This window comes from Oryzias melastigma, linkage group LG9 (genome assembly GCF_002922805.2).
Source record: "Oryzias melastigma strain HK-1 linkage group LG9, ASM292280v2, whole genome shotgun sequence".
In the NCBI taxonomy this organism is placed as follows: Eukaryota; Metazoa; Chordata; class Actinopteri; order Beloniformes; family Adrianichthyidae; genus Oryzias; species Oryzias melastigma.
Window position 1 is genome coordinate 7,560,804 of NC_050520.1, and position 18,863 is coordinate 7,579,666.

Genomic DNA, 18,863 nt, shown 5'->3' on the forward strand with positions numbered 1-18,863 from the left:
AATTTGTGGAGTGAAAGAAGAGTTTGCCATAAAGGAGAATGGAAACAGAGAAATACTTTTTCAACTGATTATCTTAAAAAATACACATTATTTTGGGGTGTTAATAAAAAATACCATTTAACTAAAACATTGTGCAAAAATGGCTTGTTTTTATATTAGCTAGCTATCATGCTAGCTTAAAAACTCAAATGTATACAAAAATAAAATAAAAATAGAAAAGTTTAAGCAAACTAAGACTTCAGTTCATCTTTTTTTAAGGATGTTTGAATTAGTTTAACCCTTTGTTGTCTACCAGCTGTTTGCCAAATAAAAAAATAATTTTAATTAAAAATTGAACACAAACGTTAAATGTTATTAGCTGTGACATTGTTTTGGTTTAAGACAAATTTAACTAGTTATGAGACAGCTATAAAAATATATCCTTAGAGAATTGTAGGTTAGTGGAATTAATGTATTTTTTAACCTTTTTTACATTTTGATGTTATTTCGTTTTGTCCAAGCATTTCTAAACTGTTTTATACATCGAAAATGGGTTACATTTATTTTTTTTTAAATTTTGCACTAAAAAAATGACCTAAAATTAGTTTTTTGCAAATTTTCAGGTTTATTGTGGAATTTTTGCATAGTATAATGAAAACATTTATGTAAAAAAAAGCTATAGTTTAAAAAAGAATAGTGATGTCACATGATCGAAAATCAGGCCCAAATAATGACTCGATCGATATCGTATGTCGCCCCCCGATCAGTACCGGATATTTAATTTATTCTTATTATGATAAGCGCTTTATACTTACTTTTTCTTGATAAATACTCCATTAGAAGTCTTCATGTCATGAACGGATCACAACATGTTATTGCCGTAAAGAGTAGCAGAACAGTTCAGTCAAGCTGGCGAGATGTTCACAGATTCTGACTTCCAGGATCAATAACTCTTTCAAAAAAACACTTTAAACTGACAGCAAGTCTCTTTGTCGGTTTGTTATAATGCAAACAACAACCTAAAAAGTAAATTTAACAGAAAAAAGTTCAGGTTTTCGCTTATTTTTAATGTTAAGCTCTCCATGCTGCTGCCGACAGCAGCTGCTAACTGTGCTAAGCGCTAGCTCTGTGATTTAACCCCTTAAGACCCGAGTTGTTCTTTGATATGCCTGTTTAATTATCCGACGGAGAAATAAAAGTTAAGACAATAAACTACTGTAGTAATTAAACCCAAAATGTGATGTCTTAAAAGGTTAGTCTTAACAGGTTAAAAAAAGTATCTCACATAAAAAATAAAGGATTCTAATAATATCAGCTAGTCATGAATCTTCATCATATTTATGCTGCAACTAACTCACTCCTTTTTAAGAATTTTAAATAAAAATATGAATCAAATTTTGATAAAAATGTTCATTAGTTCTGAAGATAAAGCCACTAAACTTAATCACATGACTAATTATTCCCTATTTTTTACTAGAATATTGTTAATTTTTCTAGTTGATAGTTGCACTATTTTTACTTGATTGTTGAAGTCACTTCACTGAAGTGCTATGTGTTTAAGTGTAAAATGACAATGAAATAAATAAATAAGTGTAAAATGATAAAACAAGGTTCATGAAATAAAAATAGGGACGATCTGAATCTTAAATTTATTATTATTATTATTTTTATTTCTATCAGATTGTGACTCGGAATCAGCAGAAAGTCAAAATCAAATGACTCAGGATCAGATCGGACCCAAAAGAACCTGATCGGGACATCCCTATAAAAAAATGACTATGCTAAAAAAATGTTTTAAAAGTATTTTTTTTTAAGAGAAAAGTAGTAGTAGTTGTAAAGAAGTAAAAAATAAAAAAAAACAGTTAAAAAGCCCTGGGCTACTAAATGATTATTAAATTAACGTTTTAGAATGCATTTGATTTAATTTTAATTAACAAACCAGTTGAATAAAAGAATACGATTACCTCCAATAGTATTATTTTAACCTTAACAGCATTGATCTTTTTTAATTTTTCATCTCCTGCGTCCCCGGCCTCATGAATTCTCATGTATGCAGACATTTCTGCATGAAACATCATTTTCTTCTGTCCTGCTACATTAAAATCAGCCCAGATTCCTGTCCGTGCTGAAGTGGGGTTCAAAGATGTATTTCAGAAAAAGCTGCAGATTTTTAGTTGACATTTGTGCTTATAATCGGGTGAACTGGGACACACACACACACACACTTATAGGCTGTCACCCACCCCGAGGTCTATTAGTGTTCTAACAGCAGTGTGCGCCGCCTCCTCCGAGCAGCTCTCTGTGAAACAGCACAAAGACACACATGAATGAAAAGAACAGGCAAATATCCATTATAGAAACCAGGTCGGGATAACAGAACAAAGCCTCTACCAGTGGGATGGTAATTTTCATACTATGTATTATTAAAGGGCATCATTTTAAGCAGATTCCCTCTCTTACGTTTCATATCAGTAACGCGTGACTGTGGAGGCTGATCTGAGATACAGCACACGTTCATTGGAAAAAGACAAGGTGACAAGCTTTTAAAGTTATGACACAAAGAAATGGAGGATCTTTGTGCGAGTATGTGTTTTTGGGAGGGGATGTCACGCCGATCTCACCATAGTACTGCTTCTTCTGATTTGCTGTGTTCCACAGATGGGAGTGGATCTGTCGCACAAACTCAGCCTCTGCAGCAAAGAAAAAAAAAAAAGAAAGCATTACCCTGGCGAAGGAAAGTCAGTCTGCTGAGGTAGTGGCTGGAGTATTTCTGCTTCAGCGACATGCTGCCTTCTTGTACGTTTGTGCTTAGGGTGAAAAATAACTGCAGCTCTGATGTTGCTTTTAACAATTTTGTACAACTACAGTTCCTCTGGGATCCTCTTGCTCTAAGTTTTTGCCAAACCCAATCAAAACCTCTGAAGAGATTGGCATCAATTTGGTGTTTTGACGCATATCAAACTATTTTTTATCAAATCTGTGAGGTCAAATTAAAACTTAGCTATTTCAGCTGCATCTCCGTCAATGTCCTGTCCATGGTGCCATACACAGGCCAAACACTCAATCAGAAACAAAAACTAATTCATTAAAGTTGAATCCGAATTATTCCCCAAAAGCTTCTTCCTATATCTCCAATTGTAGGAGCATTTGGAGGAGTAGGAATGTCCAAAATAGCTTTTCTTAAGGCCTAACGTTGTGAAGAAAAGGTCATTACAGTAGGGAGACTGGTTATGTAGATGTCACATGCTTATGGCTTTGTCACAACTACCCTAATACTACGGAGACACAAGGCATACGGAGACTCAAGAACATGCTGAACATGAGTTCATGAACACGTTTATAGCATACAATATTTACCCTGGACTGTCGCTACACTATACTAGTGAACGTACTCACAGTTGGAAGAGGTTTGATGCTCTCAAATCTCTCAAATCTTGCTTTAGGGTTCTATTAGTGTCCTATAATTCTGGCCAGGCACAACCCACAATTATTAATTTTTCCTTCATGATCAGTTTTCAAACGGTTGGCACTTCCTTGTTTTGAAAAGGGCGCTACCCAAACATCACTACCAGATATGCGTCCCCGATTGGTCAAAGTTCAACTTTTAACAAGTGTTCAATGGTTGCAGGTTTTGTACATAGAGTCCAAAAACTGACTTAAAAAGTTGCGTAGCAACATGTGAATGTGAGAGTTTTGACCATGGAAGCCTGAAACATACATGCACACGTTTACAAAGACTATGGACCGGAAGTGGTTGCTTGAACACACGTTTCTGAGCCCGATGTGAATGTAGCATGAGTCACAACTGCCTTTAAGGGTGATTGCAGGCAGTCTGTACAGGAAAGAGGTTTGCAGGAAATATTGAAGTCTTAGAAAATGCTTGGAAAGCCCGAAGAGAGAAAATGTCTATGCATATTCTTCTACAGCCATGTGAGAGGTTGTAGTGAACACTTAAACAGTAAGTAAGGGTGAAGTAGGTGAGACGCAGCCGGATACATACATCATTTCAGATTATGTGTGAGCTAAAGCTGTCTGATAGTTTGGTGTAGAAAGGGGTAGGATACTTCAACACTTTAAGCCCCTCACTGTCATAAATTATGATTACTGGAGGACAATTCCAGTTTAAACTTCTCTTTATTACAAACTTTTACTACAGGATAATGGAATCTTAGCTAAATCTGGGAGCTCTGTCTTTTCCTTTTGTATTAACTTAATATTGAGATGAGTCATTTTTGTTGTTGGGAGGTTTTTGTTTTATTTATTTATTTTTTACTGAAAAATATTTCAGAGAGCTGCTGAAGTTTTTATTCAACATTACAAAAGATGCTTCTCCCTATTATTTTGTTTTTCTTTTAAATAAAGATGGCAGCTTTTGAACAACAGTTGGAGTTTGTATTACTTGACATTTAAATACCAATACTATTACAGCACATAAGTATCGCTAATTGGTTAATGACCGCACTGATTATTATTGGTATTAGCCCTGAAAAAAGAAAAAAAACATATCAATTGATCATTTCTCTGAAGCCACTTCCTATAATCTAACTTTTAATCGTAAAAGAAAATAAAGAAACATCATTCTACACTTGTTTGTTGCAATTTTAACTGATAAATGTGGTGTACTTCAACCAAACTCAAACAGATAAAAGTCTTGAGATCAATTTCTTTTCAAAAATGCAGCTCTCATACCGGCCAGAGGGGTGTTCATGAGGTCCAGGGCCATGGTGGCCCAGCACAGGGTCCTCAGATGTCCGGCCAGCATGCTGCAGAGAAAGAAAAGCATGTCTGGACACCGGCTTGGCTGGCTTATCTGAAGAAGCAGACAGAGCGGAAAGTATGTGTTAGAATATAGGACTGTAGGAGGGAGAGTGTTTTCTTATTTTTGAGCAGAACACTAAATTTAGAACGATACAGAAGTATTTTCTGCAATACTATTAAATAGTATTAGAATTTAATAGTTTTAAACCATTAAATCCAGGACTCCACTTAATTTAGCATAACCTTAAAAGAAAAAAAAAATCACTTTGAAATACGTAATTAGAAATAATATCAGGTATGAAGGGGTGAATTTCAAGACTTTCTATACCCTTACTGGAGTGGTTCAGTAAATTAAAGACATGCTGAACATATAGAGAGCCATTACATCATTGAGATCAGCTCATTTTTTTAGAGGACTTTGAAAAAGTGATAACAGATTTTCTTCTGCAGCACAAAAATAAAAACAACTCATCTAATTGAAAACAACTTTTTCCAACTCCCACTCACTGCTACATCAGAACCAGTTGCTACAATGAAGGTCAAAATGATGATTAATATTTAGAGTTGCAGTCGACCGAGGAAAATACTTAACGTGAAGTTAAACAATTGAGAGTAATGGACAAAGCAGTGTGGGTACTCCGACATGCTTTTAATTCTGGATTCATGTTCAGAACACCCATCACATAGGTTTACACATTGGGTCCTGTAGCAATTAGAATTGCTATTGTAATTAAAACATTTATCAGAATCTATGAATCTAAAATATGACAGAAAATTATACGCGTGTTCTTAATCCTTAGGGTGTATTCAGACTGGAAAAATCATTTGGTCCTGACTGACTCTCCATAATTTGGTCCAAATTGAGTCCTGAACCTCAAATTCTGTCTGTCAAACAGCCTTTCCCATTTCAAACCAAAGCTTGTAAAACAAAACCATATGACTTAAGATCTCTTCAGTCATTGGGTAGGAATTCGAGGGCGGGGCAAAACAACTAGAGGCAGAAATTATGGAAGTCCTGCACTTACAATCCTTGTCAGAATAGTTCACTTTTTCAAACTTTAAATTTTCCTGACCTGTTAACGTCTGTATCAAGGTCAGGTACAACACTTTACTTGCTACTTTGGTAAGACGGTAGCTGACGAGATGACGTACAGTATATTGCCAAGAAAACAGTGAGAAGCTCTGTGTTTAAAGTTGTTTTAATGAACCGACAGTCATCCAATCACATTTCAAAGAGCTGCTGGGTCTCATTGTTGTGGTGTTATGGCACTGTTTTAAGAGAATTCTGGGACTTCAAGGTAGCTTTCAGGATGACATCACAACAGCGCCGGGTGCATGCCGCGTAACGATACACAGAAAAGCATGTTAGAAGCGTTTTCAGTGCTGTTGAAATAAATGTTCAAACAAATGATCATTTGGACCCTTTTTTCCGTCTAATAAAATGACAATCGTTGCTTTACATTTGTCCGCGGCCATTCCTAATTTGTTTACATCATGTGAAGACGGTGCGGTGGTCGCTTTGGTCCAGTTGTTCCGCTTCGAGAACGGATTGTATTTAGACAGCTTAATCTCAAAGCGAACCGTATGGAAACAAACCAAATCGGGAATTCTGGTTCAGCAAACCAGCATTTTAAAAAGGTTTTATTTGTTAATGCAGCCATACTGGTGGAGTAACCTTGACTTTGCTCTTTTTTTAAATAAATGTTCAATAGAATGACCAGCACACAAATCTCTGGAATTAAAAGTGTATCTTTGTCTTCCTGCCAAAGCTGACTTGCGCCACGTTCCCCCAAAACTGAAACTAAAAATTGTATCCAGGTCACACACTTTCACTGGTTCACTTCCACGATCTTTTGTTTTTTCCATCTTCCTATTTTTCCTCAGTGTGAACCAGTTTGATCAAGAGAGCCTCATTCACTAGTCTACTCCAAACACACAATGTCAAGATCTGTCTGGTGTTTGAACTCTGGGAAGCACAGAAGAGGGTTAATCTGCAGCAAAGAGAACTCTTGGTCTATCTCTCCCGAGATGGACCACTTGAAAGACGGTTGCATCATCACGGTGTTTGAAGTTCAGTGTGACTTCGTTTGAAGAAATGTACTGAACTCACGACCTTCACTTTCTAATATAACAATGTGCTGTCATTTCTCTGACTCCGTTCGCCTGTCGCGCCGTGATATTAAATATTGCAGTAGCCTTGGCACAATCATGCAGGTAATTTAAAATGAAAAAACTCATACCAACAAAAACCTGCTTCAAGAAACAACCTCCACCTTTCAACAATAATACTAATGATAATTCTAGGTAACATATACTATGACCTCAGGTAACTGGTTCCTGTTGTATATAGACAAAACTTGCAGAAGATTGATGTGTAAAGAGATTAATGTGTTGTTTCCAAATGTAGCTGGATAGTTAGTGACAAGGACGATGAGCTGTAAACTTACAAATGGATTTCTGTTAATACCATGGATAACGTTATAATTAGGGCTGTCAACGTTAACGTATGCGATTAATTTGAAAAAATGTGGTAATATTTATTAATGCAAATTAATTACACTTTGTAAAACAACCATCTTCCACAAAGGCTTCCACGTGCATTCATTTTTGAAAATGTTCACTTTGTCGGGTTTTATCCCACTTATACCATGGTCACTTAGATATTCAATTGATTTTTAGTACTTTATTCTTATTATTTTTTTTTGTTTAGATCGCTTTTCACAAAAAGCTGACTATTTGATACGCAGTATGGCCCATTGTCACGGTAACAATGCATCGCGGATCCGGCAGACCTCGACTACAGCGGCAAAGGAAAGTGACATATATGCTGATCGTCTCTATAGGTTAAAGCATCAGTTCAGAAAAATTTCGCCTTTTACCGCTTGTTCTTGTCCAGATGAAGGAAAACTTTGTTTTAAAGAAACCAGCGCAGTGATATAGGACATGTGGAGAATTTGACCAGAACTTCTTTTTTAGGTGTGCGTCCACACCCACCAGCCAATCAGAATAGAGTATTTCCCCTGACCATGGTCTAAGTTCATTTGAAGTGCAGAAACACAATACTTGCTTCTTATGGCTGTATGTCAGCATCTTTGTTTTCTTGGAGTATTACTGCAAACACGAAAGTATTTAGAGTTCTACTTATCTTATTGTGTTTTAGCGGTTGGGTGGCTCAGTGGGCTAGGTGAAGGGCGGACACGCAGAAGCCCTGGGTTCGATTCCCAGGGTTGTCCACTGATCCCCACCCAGAGAGGGTCCTTAGGCAAGACCCTTGACGCTGCTGCCTAACTGGGTCCCTGTGCCCCCCAAGTACAGGTTTGTGTCAGGAAGGGCATCCGGCGTAAAAAATCACTGATGCGAAACAGTGGGTGCTGTTACGCTGTGGCGACCCCGAAAGGGATAAGCCGAAAGTGAACTACTACTACTACTTATCTTATTGTGTTTTGTGCTCACAAATTACACTTCTGAGTTAACACATTATGAATTAAAACATTTTAGACAGTAAAAATGAAGGAAAAATTCTCTCTCCGTACTGTTTTGGTTCAAAAGCTGCACATTGTCATAGAAATGACTTAGTAAAACATTGTGATTAATCAAAACCCAAAAGTGTGATTAATCTGATAACATTTTTTTTCATTGATCAACAGCTTCTTCTTTTCCTTTCGGCTTTTCCCTTCAGGGGTCGCCACAGCGAATCAGTTTCCTCCATCTAAGCCTGTCTTCAGCATCCTCCACTCTAACACCAGCCACCTTCATGTCTTCATTCACTGCATCCATAAACCTCCTCTTTGGTCTTCCTCTAGACCCCTTTCCTGGCAGCTCTAGACCCAGCATCCTTCTACCAATATATTCGCCGTCTCTCCTCTGAACATGTCCAAACCATCTCAGTCTGGCCTACAGCAGTGGGGATAAATACAAGGTTTGTGGGTTCTGCAGAACCAGAAAGTCATTCATTAGAAATTTGCCTCAGAGTTGTGGGAGGGACTATTTGCGCAGAAGAATCAGAACAGAGTGAGGCAGGGAACTTGCGTCCTCCGATTATAAATTTTTCGTAACAACAACATGATTTTCTCATTTTTTCGTCAGCCTCTGATTCGCAACGATTAAGAAAAAAAGTAGTTTTAAACGCAGTTTTAATCTTAATTTCTTCATGAACAAAAAGGTCAATTTTCATTGGAGTTGGACTTTCATTGGTTAATTCTGTTATACACAAAATCTAATTAGATCTTTTTTGTATAATGTATTTCTTGTTGCTGTTTGGGTGTTTTAAATCTCTGAGCCTCATCTCACGCAGGTTTTTTTGGAGATTTTTGCCTCTGCTCATTGAATGTTTGAGGCAAAACTGTAAAGAGCCTGAAGGGTGAGGTGGTTAGGAAATGTTTTCCTTTTCACTTGGTATGGAGGTGTTTTCTGTCCTTATTTAACACCTAGCCCAATGGCAGCAGAGCAGGGGTGTAGGGAGATGATGAGTGGGTGCACTGGATGGAGAAAGTTGAAAAAGAAATGTTGTATAAACTTTGGCAAGGCTCTCTGTTCAGCAGACAAAGCTGAGGTATAACAGTGTGGGTGTTTTTACTGGACTACTGTGGGCAACCAGTTCTCCTGTGGCGCAGGTGATGAAATCAACAAGACTGCAACTATATTCAACCTGTATAGGTTTAAAACATTACACAAAACTAAATAAAGACATTTGGGTACATTAGGGTCAAAAATGCATCCTCTCAACAAGACAAAAAAAGCAAAAAACTGCTATGTAAAAAAAGTCTACTTCTATAGTTTGTAAAGTTCCAAGGGTACTTCAGAACACTCTTAGCTCACCTACATCTAAATATCTCCACCCAAAACAGGCTGAGCCAATGGTAATTTGTAGTGAAGCACTCCCATAGTGTTAGTTTTACTGGGGGGGTGTTTTGGAAAATGGTAAATATGAAGTCCTCTGAATTGATGTGAGCACTATTGTGTGTATGTGTGCGCACAAATAGATGTGTGGGAGGCAAACGCTTTGGATAAAAGGCTCTATGCAGCTGCAGTCCATTTACTAATCCATATCCAAAAATGATCCAATATGGAAAAAAAAACCTGAGATCAAAATGTACCATCATGAGTCATTTATTGAGAGCTTGTATTATGCTTTTAGTGGACAATCCCCATTTATCATTTGCATGGGAAGTTTCATCACTCTCAACTTACAGTTCTAAAACAGTCTAATTTAATTTAACTGAGGTGGATCCACATTTTCAGGCATGTGTTTCTGATTTAAAACTATAGAGTTTCTGTACTTCCACAACGCTATATTGTGTAGGTAAAGCACATTTTCCAGTGTAAATACATACATCCCAAGCAAAAATTAAATAAATAAAAAACAATCTGAGGGTTCACAGTTGACTCCAATAAATAGGCACAAAAAAACTCTACTAAGAGTAAACAGAGATATTCAACAGTTGAAACTAAGACACACAGTTTGTTTTGGTATAGAGTGCAACTTTTTAAACATGGTTGTCAACTGATGTTCCATTGATTTTGTGCTCACCTGTTTCTTCCAACCAATTAGACTTTTCTATGCCACAGCAGACATATCAGATCTAAGCTGGTAATCTAAATAAATTGAATTTTATATTTAATGGGAAACTGCCATCTTTTGAAATCAGTCTCTAGAGCCTTTTTAATACTTTGAAGGGGCTAATTGATTTTTTAGTTTTGTTCTGATCTGTATATCATGAAAAGGTACCAGAAAGTCAAACTGAGGCCGACTGGTTATGGAAATGTATTCACAGGTTATGTTTCATGCCATCATAATCCTGTGAGAGTCATTTCAAAGCCACTTTGGAGCATGAAAGACACTTCGGGGCCGTCAAGCTGGTGGTTTGGTTCCATTTAGAAGGACATTGGCTGTGTGGTGCTGCATTTAAAAATGATTAAAAACATCATGAATAAAATAAAATGAGAAAGAAAATACATGTAGCATTAGTGACAAGAAAGCTTTATATTTACATAAACATCCAAGACCAACTGTAATTTATTTTAATGTTATGGTATGTTTGTATGTGAATCATCAGAGATGACTGGAAATCATTTTTTGAAAGTCTAAGATAAGCTTTATGTCAACTGACTGTATATGACAACTGGACAAAATGACCCCTCCCCACTTTAATATTTCTGCACCAACACAAAACATAAACAAGAACAACATCAAGGAAACCTTGTTGGACTTAAAAATAATGAAGAAGAAAAATCATTAGCCAGAAGGAAGTCCAGAACCGGAACATCAGTCCCCGCCCCCAACAATTGCATTTTTTTTTTTTTTTTGTGATTTAAGCTTAGACCGTTTAACACGTAAGGTGTCTCTGTAAAAGCCTACAATGTTCTTTAACGGTGTAAATCTTTATACAATCAACATGAATTAGCTGATTTGCAGAAAGAAGCGGCTTTGCGCTGGTAAGAGCCACTTTAAAGCAGCTTTTTACCTATATGCAACACATTACTAATATAAATTGTTACATAAAAAGCCGGCTTTTTTTCCCACAACAGAAAAAGCAGATTGAAGTTTACTGAGGTCAAATGTAAACACTAGTCTGGAGCTAAAGCTCCAATGGAAAAGTCTTAACACTTCTACAAATCTGAACACTTTTGTTAATTTTCTTTTTGAAATTAATAAAGCGCTTACCCTCTTTTTGAAACATTTTAAACTAATCCTGAACACTGAACCATTATTCTCATTAAAAGTTTAAATAAAGGTGGCTACAACTCTGAAATCTTGTGGAATTTCTGTTTCTGGCTAATAATTTTTGTCCATAATTGTGTTTGCAACCAGGTTCTCATGGGGAGGTGCGCATCAAATATGTCGACAAAGGCTTTTAGATTTTAGCTAAAAACTTCATAATTATAACTAAAAGATGACAGGGAACAATTTTACGATATAAAAATTATGGTCGGAGTGGGACTTTAACGTCAAAGTCTTAAGTCTAATTCCCTGACGTGAAGTGTTAAACTTTATTCCACCCCATAATAGAATGCTCCTATCAGACTGTTGAGGGAGACAAAAGTTGAACAAAGAGCTCTTTGTACCTTGTAGGAGCACAGGTCCTGCTCCTCACAGTCGGAGTCGCTGTGGTAAGGGTCATCAGTTGTGGTCCATTTCAGAGAACCCTTCTTCTTCCAGAAATCACAGACTGGAGCAGCTTCAGGATTCTAGAAATGATCAATTCTTTTATTTATGTATTTATTTTTTTGCTAGAGCACATGATGTGGTGCATTACTGTAGACGCTTTGGTGGTATTTCTCTGAAGGAGCGCCTTGTTAATTTTGTGTGCAGAAAATCACATGGGGATTAAGAACTTTTCCAAGATCACAGACAGAAGCACAAATCCCAAAACACCATTGATTTCAATGCTTTGAAAAACCCCTGATTGAACTCTGAGAACAGAATCAATCCAGTATCTCAGACACAACTGACACCAATGCAACTCTAATGACTAAAATATTTCAGCAACAACTTAGAAAATACGGAGTAGGGGGTACATTAAATATGCATTTGTAAAGAAAAAACATTTCTGAATAATGAAAGCATCTTTTGACTTTATGCACTGTAAGTGAAGGCTGCTTTAAATAATTTAAGATAAAAGCACAGGTTTGGAATATTTTGAATATACTCGGTGTCTTACTTCTTCTGTGATCAAGACACCACAACGGACCAGGCTGTCGATGGCATCCAGAGCGAAACTTTGAGACGACTGGCAGGGCTGCACAGAGTGAGAAGAACCAAGCTCGGGTACAATTAAAAGCTTAAAGGTTTTCAGTCCATCACCTATCACTGAAGTACAGATGGATAAATCTGGCAGAGAACATGAGCTGTGCTGTGGAGATGCAGCACAGATCATAGAGGCAGCCGGCAGAGGGAGATATTTTTTGGTGAGAAATGGGTTTTAGAAACAAAGCTTTAAGCAAAGAAGACAAGAAAGAGTAGCTGCTGAAATGAAAGGTGGGCAAACAGAAAGGAAAGGTAATACTGGCTCAGATTCTGAGCCCTTGAAGTCAGTGTGATGAAGCACACACACACACACACACAAATACGATCCAAAGCCTCTCTGCCTGAGATACAGGCAGCAGAGCAGGATGAATGGCTGTTCAGCTCCATTAAACATCCATTGAAAGAGACACACTGGGTATGTGTTTGTGTGATATGAATACAAACTCACTGGCATGGAGCCCGGAGGCAGGAGATGGCAAAGCTGCAAGGCTCTCTCCGTCAGCTCGGTCTGGCAGAGCACCACATCAAACTCCATGTCATCTTTGACCTCTTCTCCTTCCACGCCTTCAGTCCTCACCCTGCTGCTGACGCCACTGAAAACCACCTCGCGCAGCATGGCCGATACCGCACATGCTGAGAACAAACACATCCGCTTGTTTGCTCTTGTTCTTCAGGCACATTTAGGAAAACGAGCACCTGATAAAGTCTGAGCTGAGAGCAAATCCTGGTCTGACAGAGTAACACGTTTAGACAGCCCTCCAGGCTAACCTCCTCCATCAGCTCAACTTTAATGGAAACCTCTCATCCTTATTGCAGCATTTCTCCGATTTTGTTGGCTTTACGGACAAACGATTAGCTCCTCAGAAAATTTAATCAAGAAATGTTATTTTAAAAGAAAAATGTGAAAGAGCACTACATGAGGAAAACAAATCCTACAGACTTGAGTTCTTGACAAAAGCTCAGCTGTGAGATTCAAGCAGAGGAAAGTTTGGTATTTTTCTCAACTGTTTGTCACAGATTCTACCCTTATCAGAAATGTTGAGCCAAAGTGTCACAGACATGTCTGAGGGGCATTTTTGTTGCTGGTGTTGTATCAAATCAAAGGTCCAAGAGCAGAAAAAAAACTGCTGATCAAATGGACAGGATGGATGACGAGCTGCTCGACTACTTTTCTACCCAGTGTTGATGACGACAACCACGTTATACTGGTTCAAAACTTAATTTGTTGCAAATTAAACTACATTTATTTTGTTTTATAACGGGTCTGTAGTAGTTAGTGCTCTCGTCTCACATAAGCAGGCCCTGGTTCAAACACTGTTCATGCTCTCCTCATGCATGCGTGAGTTTTTTTCTTGACAGTCCAAAAACAAGTTTTTTAGGTTGACTGGTCTCTTTAAATTGCCCCTAGGTGTGCTTATGAGACTGTGTGTGAGTTTGTGGCCCTGCAACAACCTGGTAACTTGTTCAGGGTATACCCTGCCTTCGCTCAACATTGGCTGGTTGTAGGCCTGCACAATAAACCAATAATTTACCGTAATCAAAGTATATGGCCAGTGCGGTACGCATACCGCAAAAGGAGGCCTAAATGTCTTTAAGTGGTCTCCTGCTGCTAAACTATCTTTTTGTAGTTTAAGTAATGAATCAAATAAAGCCCTTAACGTATTAAACCAATGGTATGGAGCTCTTTGTGTCATTGACTCATCACTGGAGACGTTTAATGCTAGATGGCTACCTGGTGAGGGGGTATGAAAGAAAAAAAAAAAAACACACATACACTTTCTTTAGAAAAACATGAACATTTTCACTTTTTCTCTTTTGACTGAACACTTTGAATTTCAACAAAATTTCTTCAAAAGGTCTACTAAAATTAATTTAGTTTTAGAAAAAAGATCTACTTGCAATCGAATATTTGTGTAAATTTGGCACATGTAATGCATTCCGTACAGGACATACGGTATGGAAGAGATTGACAATGGTCTACAGCCAATCACAACACAGAACACAACACAATATAAAGTATATATAGAAATCTATAAAGAAGACACTTCGAAACAAAACAAAAAAAAAAACTAAAGCGAAAACATGCAAAATTGGACAAAGAACCCCAGCAAAACAGAGACAGTGAAAGGTTAACCATGTTACAGTGAGGGATCATTGTATCCCATTTAATGACCCCTTCCAATCATCTTTTGATCTATTGTAAAAACTTTCCAATGGTCTTTTAACAAAAATTACACAATTTTTAGGCAAAATAATAATAATAAAACTTTTTTCCAGACACTTTTTGCAGAGCGGCAGGAACTAATTAGAAATTTGCTTCCGAGTTGTAGGCGGAAGATTGAAAAGAAGCAAGTAAGTCCCGCTCTCACAGTTGCTGAGTTGCTGTGTTTTTGCAACAAAAAAATGTCGATATCGGAGTAATCCAGCCGTGTAGTTGAAGCCACATACCAGCTCAGATGGGGAAAACAAAGACGTTCATGGATCTAGTCGTCGCAAAGCATTTTTCTACGTCACAAATATGCTCTTTTTCAATTTAGTTGTCTCTTCCTGATTCCCAACAACGTGAATAGAGGCAATTTTGAGCTTTTCTTTTCAATATGTCCTCCATCTTCCAAAAAATGCTACAAGATGTTAAAAAACACACTTATGACCTATACTAGCTGCATTTACATTACACAAATGCACAAATGTAAAAAAAAAACAAACAATTGTGCAATTACACCATTTCCATTAAATCATAATTATGTGAATAAACACAAACTAACTCAAGCGATAAGTCATTCGAAAACGAGAACAATACTTTGATTTATAGCAGATACATTCAGATTTCTGCTATGACACTAGAGCTCATCATCATCTATCAAGGGAGATGTCAGCATCTTATTCAGGCCATGGAGCGGCAAGCTATGTGGAAGTGGCTACGGATTAAGCCATTTTGGGAAATGGTGGTTGGGGATTTTAGAGAGGAGCTGTGGATACAACAACTCTGCATGACATGCTCAACTTTTAATGAGCTGTGATGCTGTGGAACCTCTTGTGGCACCCAGTAAGTGTCGTATCTGGTTGTTGGTCACGTTACTCAATAAAATTGAAAAAAGTGTTCATTGCAGTTTTGTGAAATGTCGATTTTAAAACACCTAAAAAAACTATCTCCTTTTTTTCAATAAATGCAAGTTTCTCAAAACTGTCGTGTTTCCATTCGGCAAATTTATTACCGCAAATCCAATTTGCACAATTTCATAGTCAATGGAAATGCAGCTATCATCTGACTCAATAATTTAAGTCTTTCAAAACTGTTGTTGAAGCACAGAAGCTTGAAGAGCAAGAGCACACATTCAGCATCAGGCCACACAAAAATGTTTAATTGGCGTTTACTACACGGCTCTTTAAACATTACGATGAGAGAATGAAGTGGATTTATTGTTACAAGTCGAGGTTGGCACCTGAGCGTAAATATATTACACCAGGGCTTTCAGTAGAACAAAGCCCTCTGCCCACGTTCCTATAAAACAGAGAGGGGGAATCATTCAACCCTAATGACTCGAGGAAGGGAAACATCTTCTCTGCTGCAAACTACCAGTCGGTAAGGCTTCTGCCCGCCTGTGTATCCACATGATAATGTAACTGACAGATAGCTTTGGGCTAAAAAGATGAGTAACTACAGACCTCCAGTAAGGTTAGGACACTCTGCCATTAGATGCTTAGCATACATTAGTGATACATATTGTGGATTCTGCTACAGAGAAGTGTATGGACTAAATAAAACATCCCTCTGCATTATTGAAACGCCAGCTAATGAAACCTGGACTTGGGGAAAACATCAGTGAAGATATCTGACCTCTTCATACAACTCTCAGTGGTGGCTCTGATTTAATATTTCATGCAGCAGGGCAACAGTATGTAAAAAAAAAGCTGTATCCTATTATACAACACAAATACTACTCTCAAAAAGCAACACTACTGCATTTTTAAACACCTTCATTTTAATAGCTTGGAATGAATGAATTCTTCGCTAACTGCATAAGCAGGTCATACTTAAGCTGTTTTGCATTATGTTAGCTCAACCTCGCTTAACTATGCTGACAAACATTACCCCAAGGCAACTGCTGACCGTGAACTTTCCCGAATGAGCACCCGTTCGGGCACAGGAGGAAAAACTCCACGGGCCCCTACATCGCTCTTAACCCCACAGGATCACTTGGAGATCCCAGCATAGTTGGGCTGATTGGCATATCCGGATAGCTCTACTTCCCACAGGCTGGGTTAATTATTATTATCTTTATTAGACACATCTTCCTCCCAACTAACGCTCTTTTTAGCCAGCATGGAACTCAGGATTTTCAGGCTTGTGACTGTTTACTGCTGACCAGGGTGCTGAACCCAACATTATCTGTTGCTGTTGATGCATTCCAGCAGTTTATGTCATCACATCTGCTTTGTTTATTGTAATTTTTGAAAACATAAACAGAATGTAATTAGGAAGCTGACTGGACGAAAAAGCCTTTAAACCAGAGAATGAGTTTTTAATTTTCAGGTTGATGAGTGTTTTGTTAGAAAATGGAAAACCATCATGAGAAAATAATGAAGAGTTCAGGCTTGCAAAAACATTTTATTAATGTTTTTATCTTCTTTTAAAGACTATCCAATGAAAATTGTAGTCTTGGCATTTTCAACATGCCCTTGTGGCATTTTACTGATAATGATGGACATGTATAAAGAAAATTAAGCTCAGAATTGTGTTTCTGAGGATTACTTTACTCAAATTGTTAGCAATAAGGAGCAAAAAATAAAATATGTTTGAAAAATGTATTTGTGACAGAGAATATACACTGGGTGGGCCACAAGCTTTGTGCTCTGTTCACTACAAACTATTTGATACTTGCAGATTTCAAACCATATTTGTAGAGAATTTACCAAGTTTTAAGTTGATTTCAAACTTATCTTTGCTCCACACCTTTCCAAGCGTTTCTCAAAATCAGCAGTCGAGAATTTGTCTTATTAAGAGCTAGGATCTAGACACAAGGAAGTTATTATGAAAATGAATCAAAATCTTTTCGCTCGATTCTCTTGAAAAAAATAATAAAAAAACTTAATTTAAGGCTCAAACAATCTCAAATTGCAGTGTAGGCTTTTGGTAATTTTTAAGGGTGTTAAACAATTATTTTAATAGTTGACTAATCACTGAAGATTTTTCGATTAATTGACTATTGGATGCTGATGAAAAATAAAGACAATTAGGAAGATAGTTTATTGAACCTTTAATGAATCATGTCGCTTCTTTCCTTAATTTGTATCTAACAACTAAACAAGACTTATATCAAATGAGGTTAGTTAGCTTTTCTACATGTGTTGCAGAAAGGCTTGATCTCTTTTGAGAGCAGATGTTCCTTTCAGCAGAAGAGTGTTACATTCACTCCCATTGGGTAGAGGTTGCAGGGAAGCATAGAAATCATTTAGCTAAGTTTGCTCTGTGTTCGCACTAATGTTAGCTTAGCTTACCTAGTGCTGCCATGGAACACAAAATCTGCCTTGCATATATTGCATTGACTCTTGTCTTTTATTCATTTATTTATTTTATGTTTCCAACTTTCAAGCTTCATTGGTGTGTTATGGTACCCGAGTCTTTCAGAAACTTCCTTTGACGTCACTGTTGACCCAGATTAGCACTACTGCCCATGTGTGTCAAAGATAATAGCAGACAGTATTAGAAAGCGTGCACAGCAGTTTTGAGATTAAAAAAATAAATAAAAAGAATTAATTGACTATTAAATTAGCTTTCGCCTATTTTTATAGTCGACATAGTCATGACTAATAGTGGCAGCCCTAAAGGATGCAATTTTAAATTTCAATAAATGTTGACAAGTTAGACTGGCATCCATTGTCAGTCTGGACACAAAAACTTAGGTTGCTTGTTTTAGATTTTAAGAAGATTTATTGAGGTGGACCAACTTATACCAAGTTTGTCTTCTTATTTTGTTCACATTTTATTCTAAAATTAGTCATTTCCACTGATTATATATATAATGTGTCATTATAATTAAAATAAATTACAATTAGGTTAGTAAAAAAAAAAATATTAACCATTTCCTTAGAACTAAAAGAAAAATATGCCTACTTATTATTGGTTTGTAAAAGATTACATTTTAAGTTATTCTATGTAACAGTTAGCTTTTTTACCTTTTGTGTGGAACTCCTTGTTTCAAGATTTTTATAACTTATAAGATTTGTAGTTATGAAAAAATTACTTGTTTCATGTGCAGATAATTTTACAACATTTCAGTGATTTTCCTCTTGAGAGTAGAGTTGTTTCATATTTTTAGGCTTTTTTTTTGCAGTGCTCCATTCATACACCTGTAGACGACTAGATCCACATTATGTT

The 18,863-nt window shown here is 37.1% G+C and overlaps 1 protein-coding gene across 2 annotated transcripts in view; it reads right to left on the minus strand.

Moving 5' to 3' along the window:
* gpat2 (glycerol-3-phosphate acyltransferase 2, mitochondrial) overlaps nucleotides 1-18,863 on the minus strand; it is a 52,361-nt gene that overhangs the window by 1,023 nt on the left and 32,475 nt on the right. The window contains exons 17-22 of one of the 2 annotated variants that reach the window (XM_024276136.2): nucleotides 12,933-13,117; nucleotides 12,399-12,476; nucleotides 11,803-11,925; nucleotides 4,669-4,789; nucleotides 2,601-2,669; nucleotides 2,223-2,278 (exon numbers count right to left, since the gene is read on the minus strand). In XM_024276136.2, the coding sequence (XP_024131904.1) occupies nucleotides 2,223-2,278; nucleotides 2,601-2,669; nucleotides 4,669-4,789; nucleotides 11,803-11,925; nucleotides 12,399-12,476; nucleotides 12,933-13,117 (632 nt within the window). Of the gene's footprint in view, nucleotides 1-2,222; nucleotides 2,279-2,600; nucleotides 2,670-4,668; nucleotides 4,790-9,830; nucleotides 10,637-11,802; nucleotides 11,926-12,398; nucleotides 12,477-12,932; nucleotides 13,118-18,863 lie in introns of those variants that run through there. The other variant, XM_036213501.1, reaches the window with a different exon arrangement.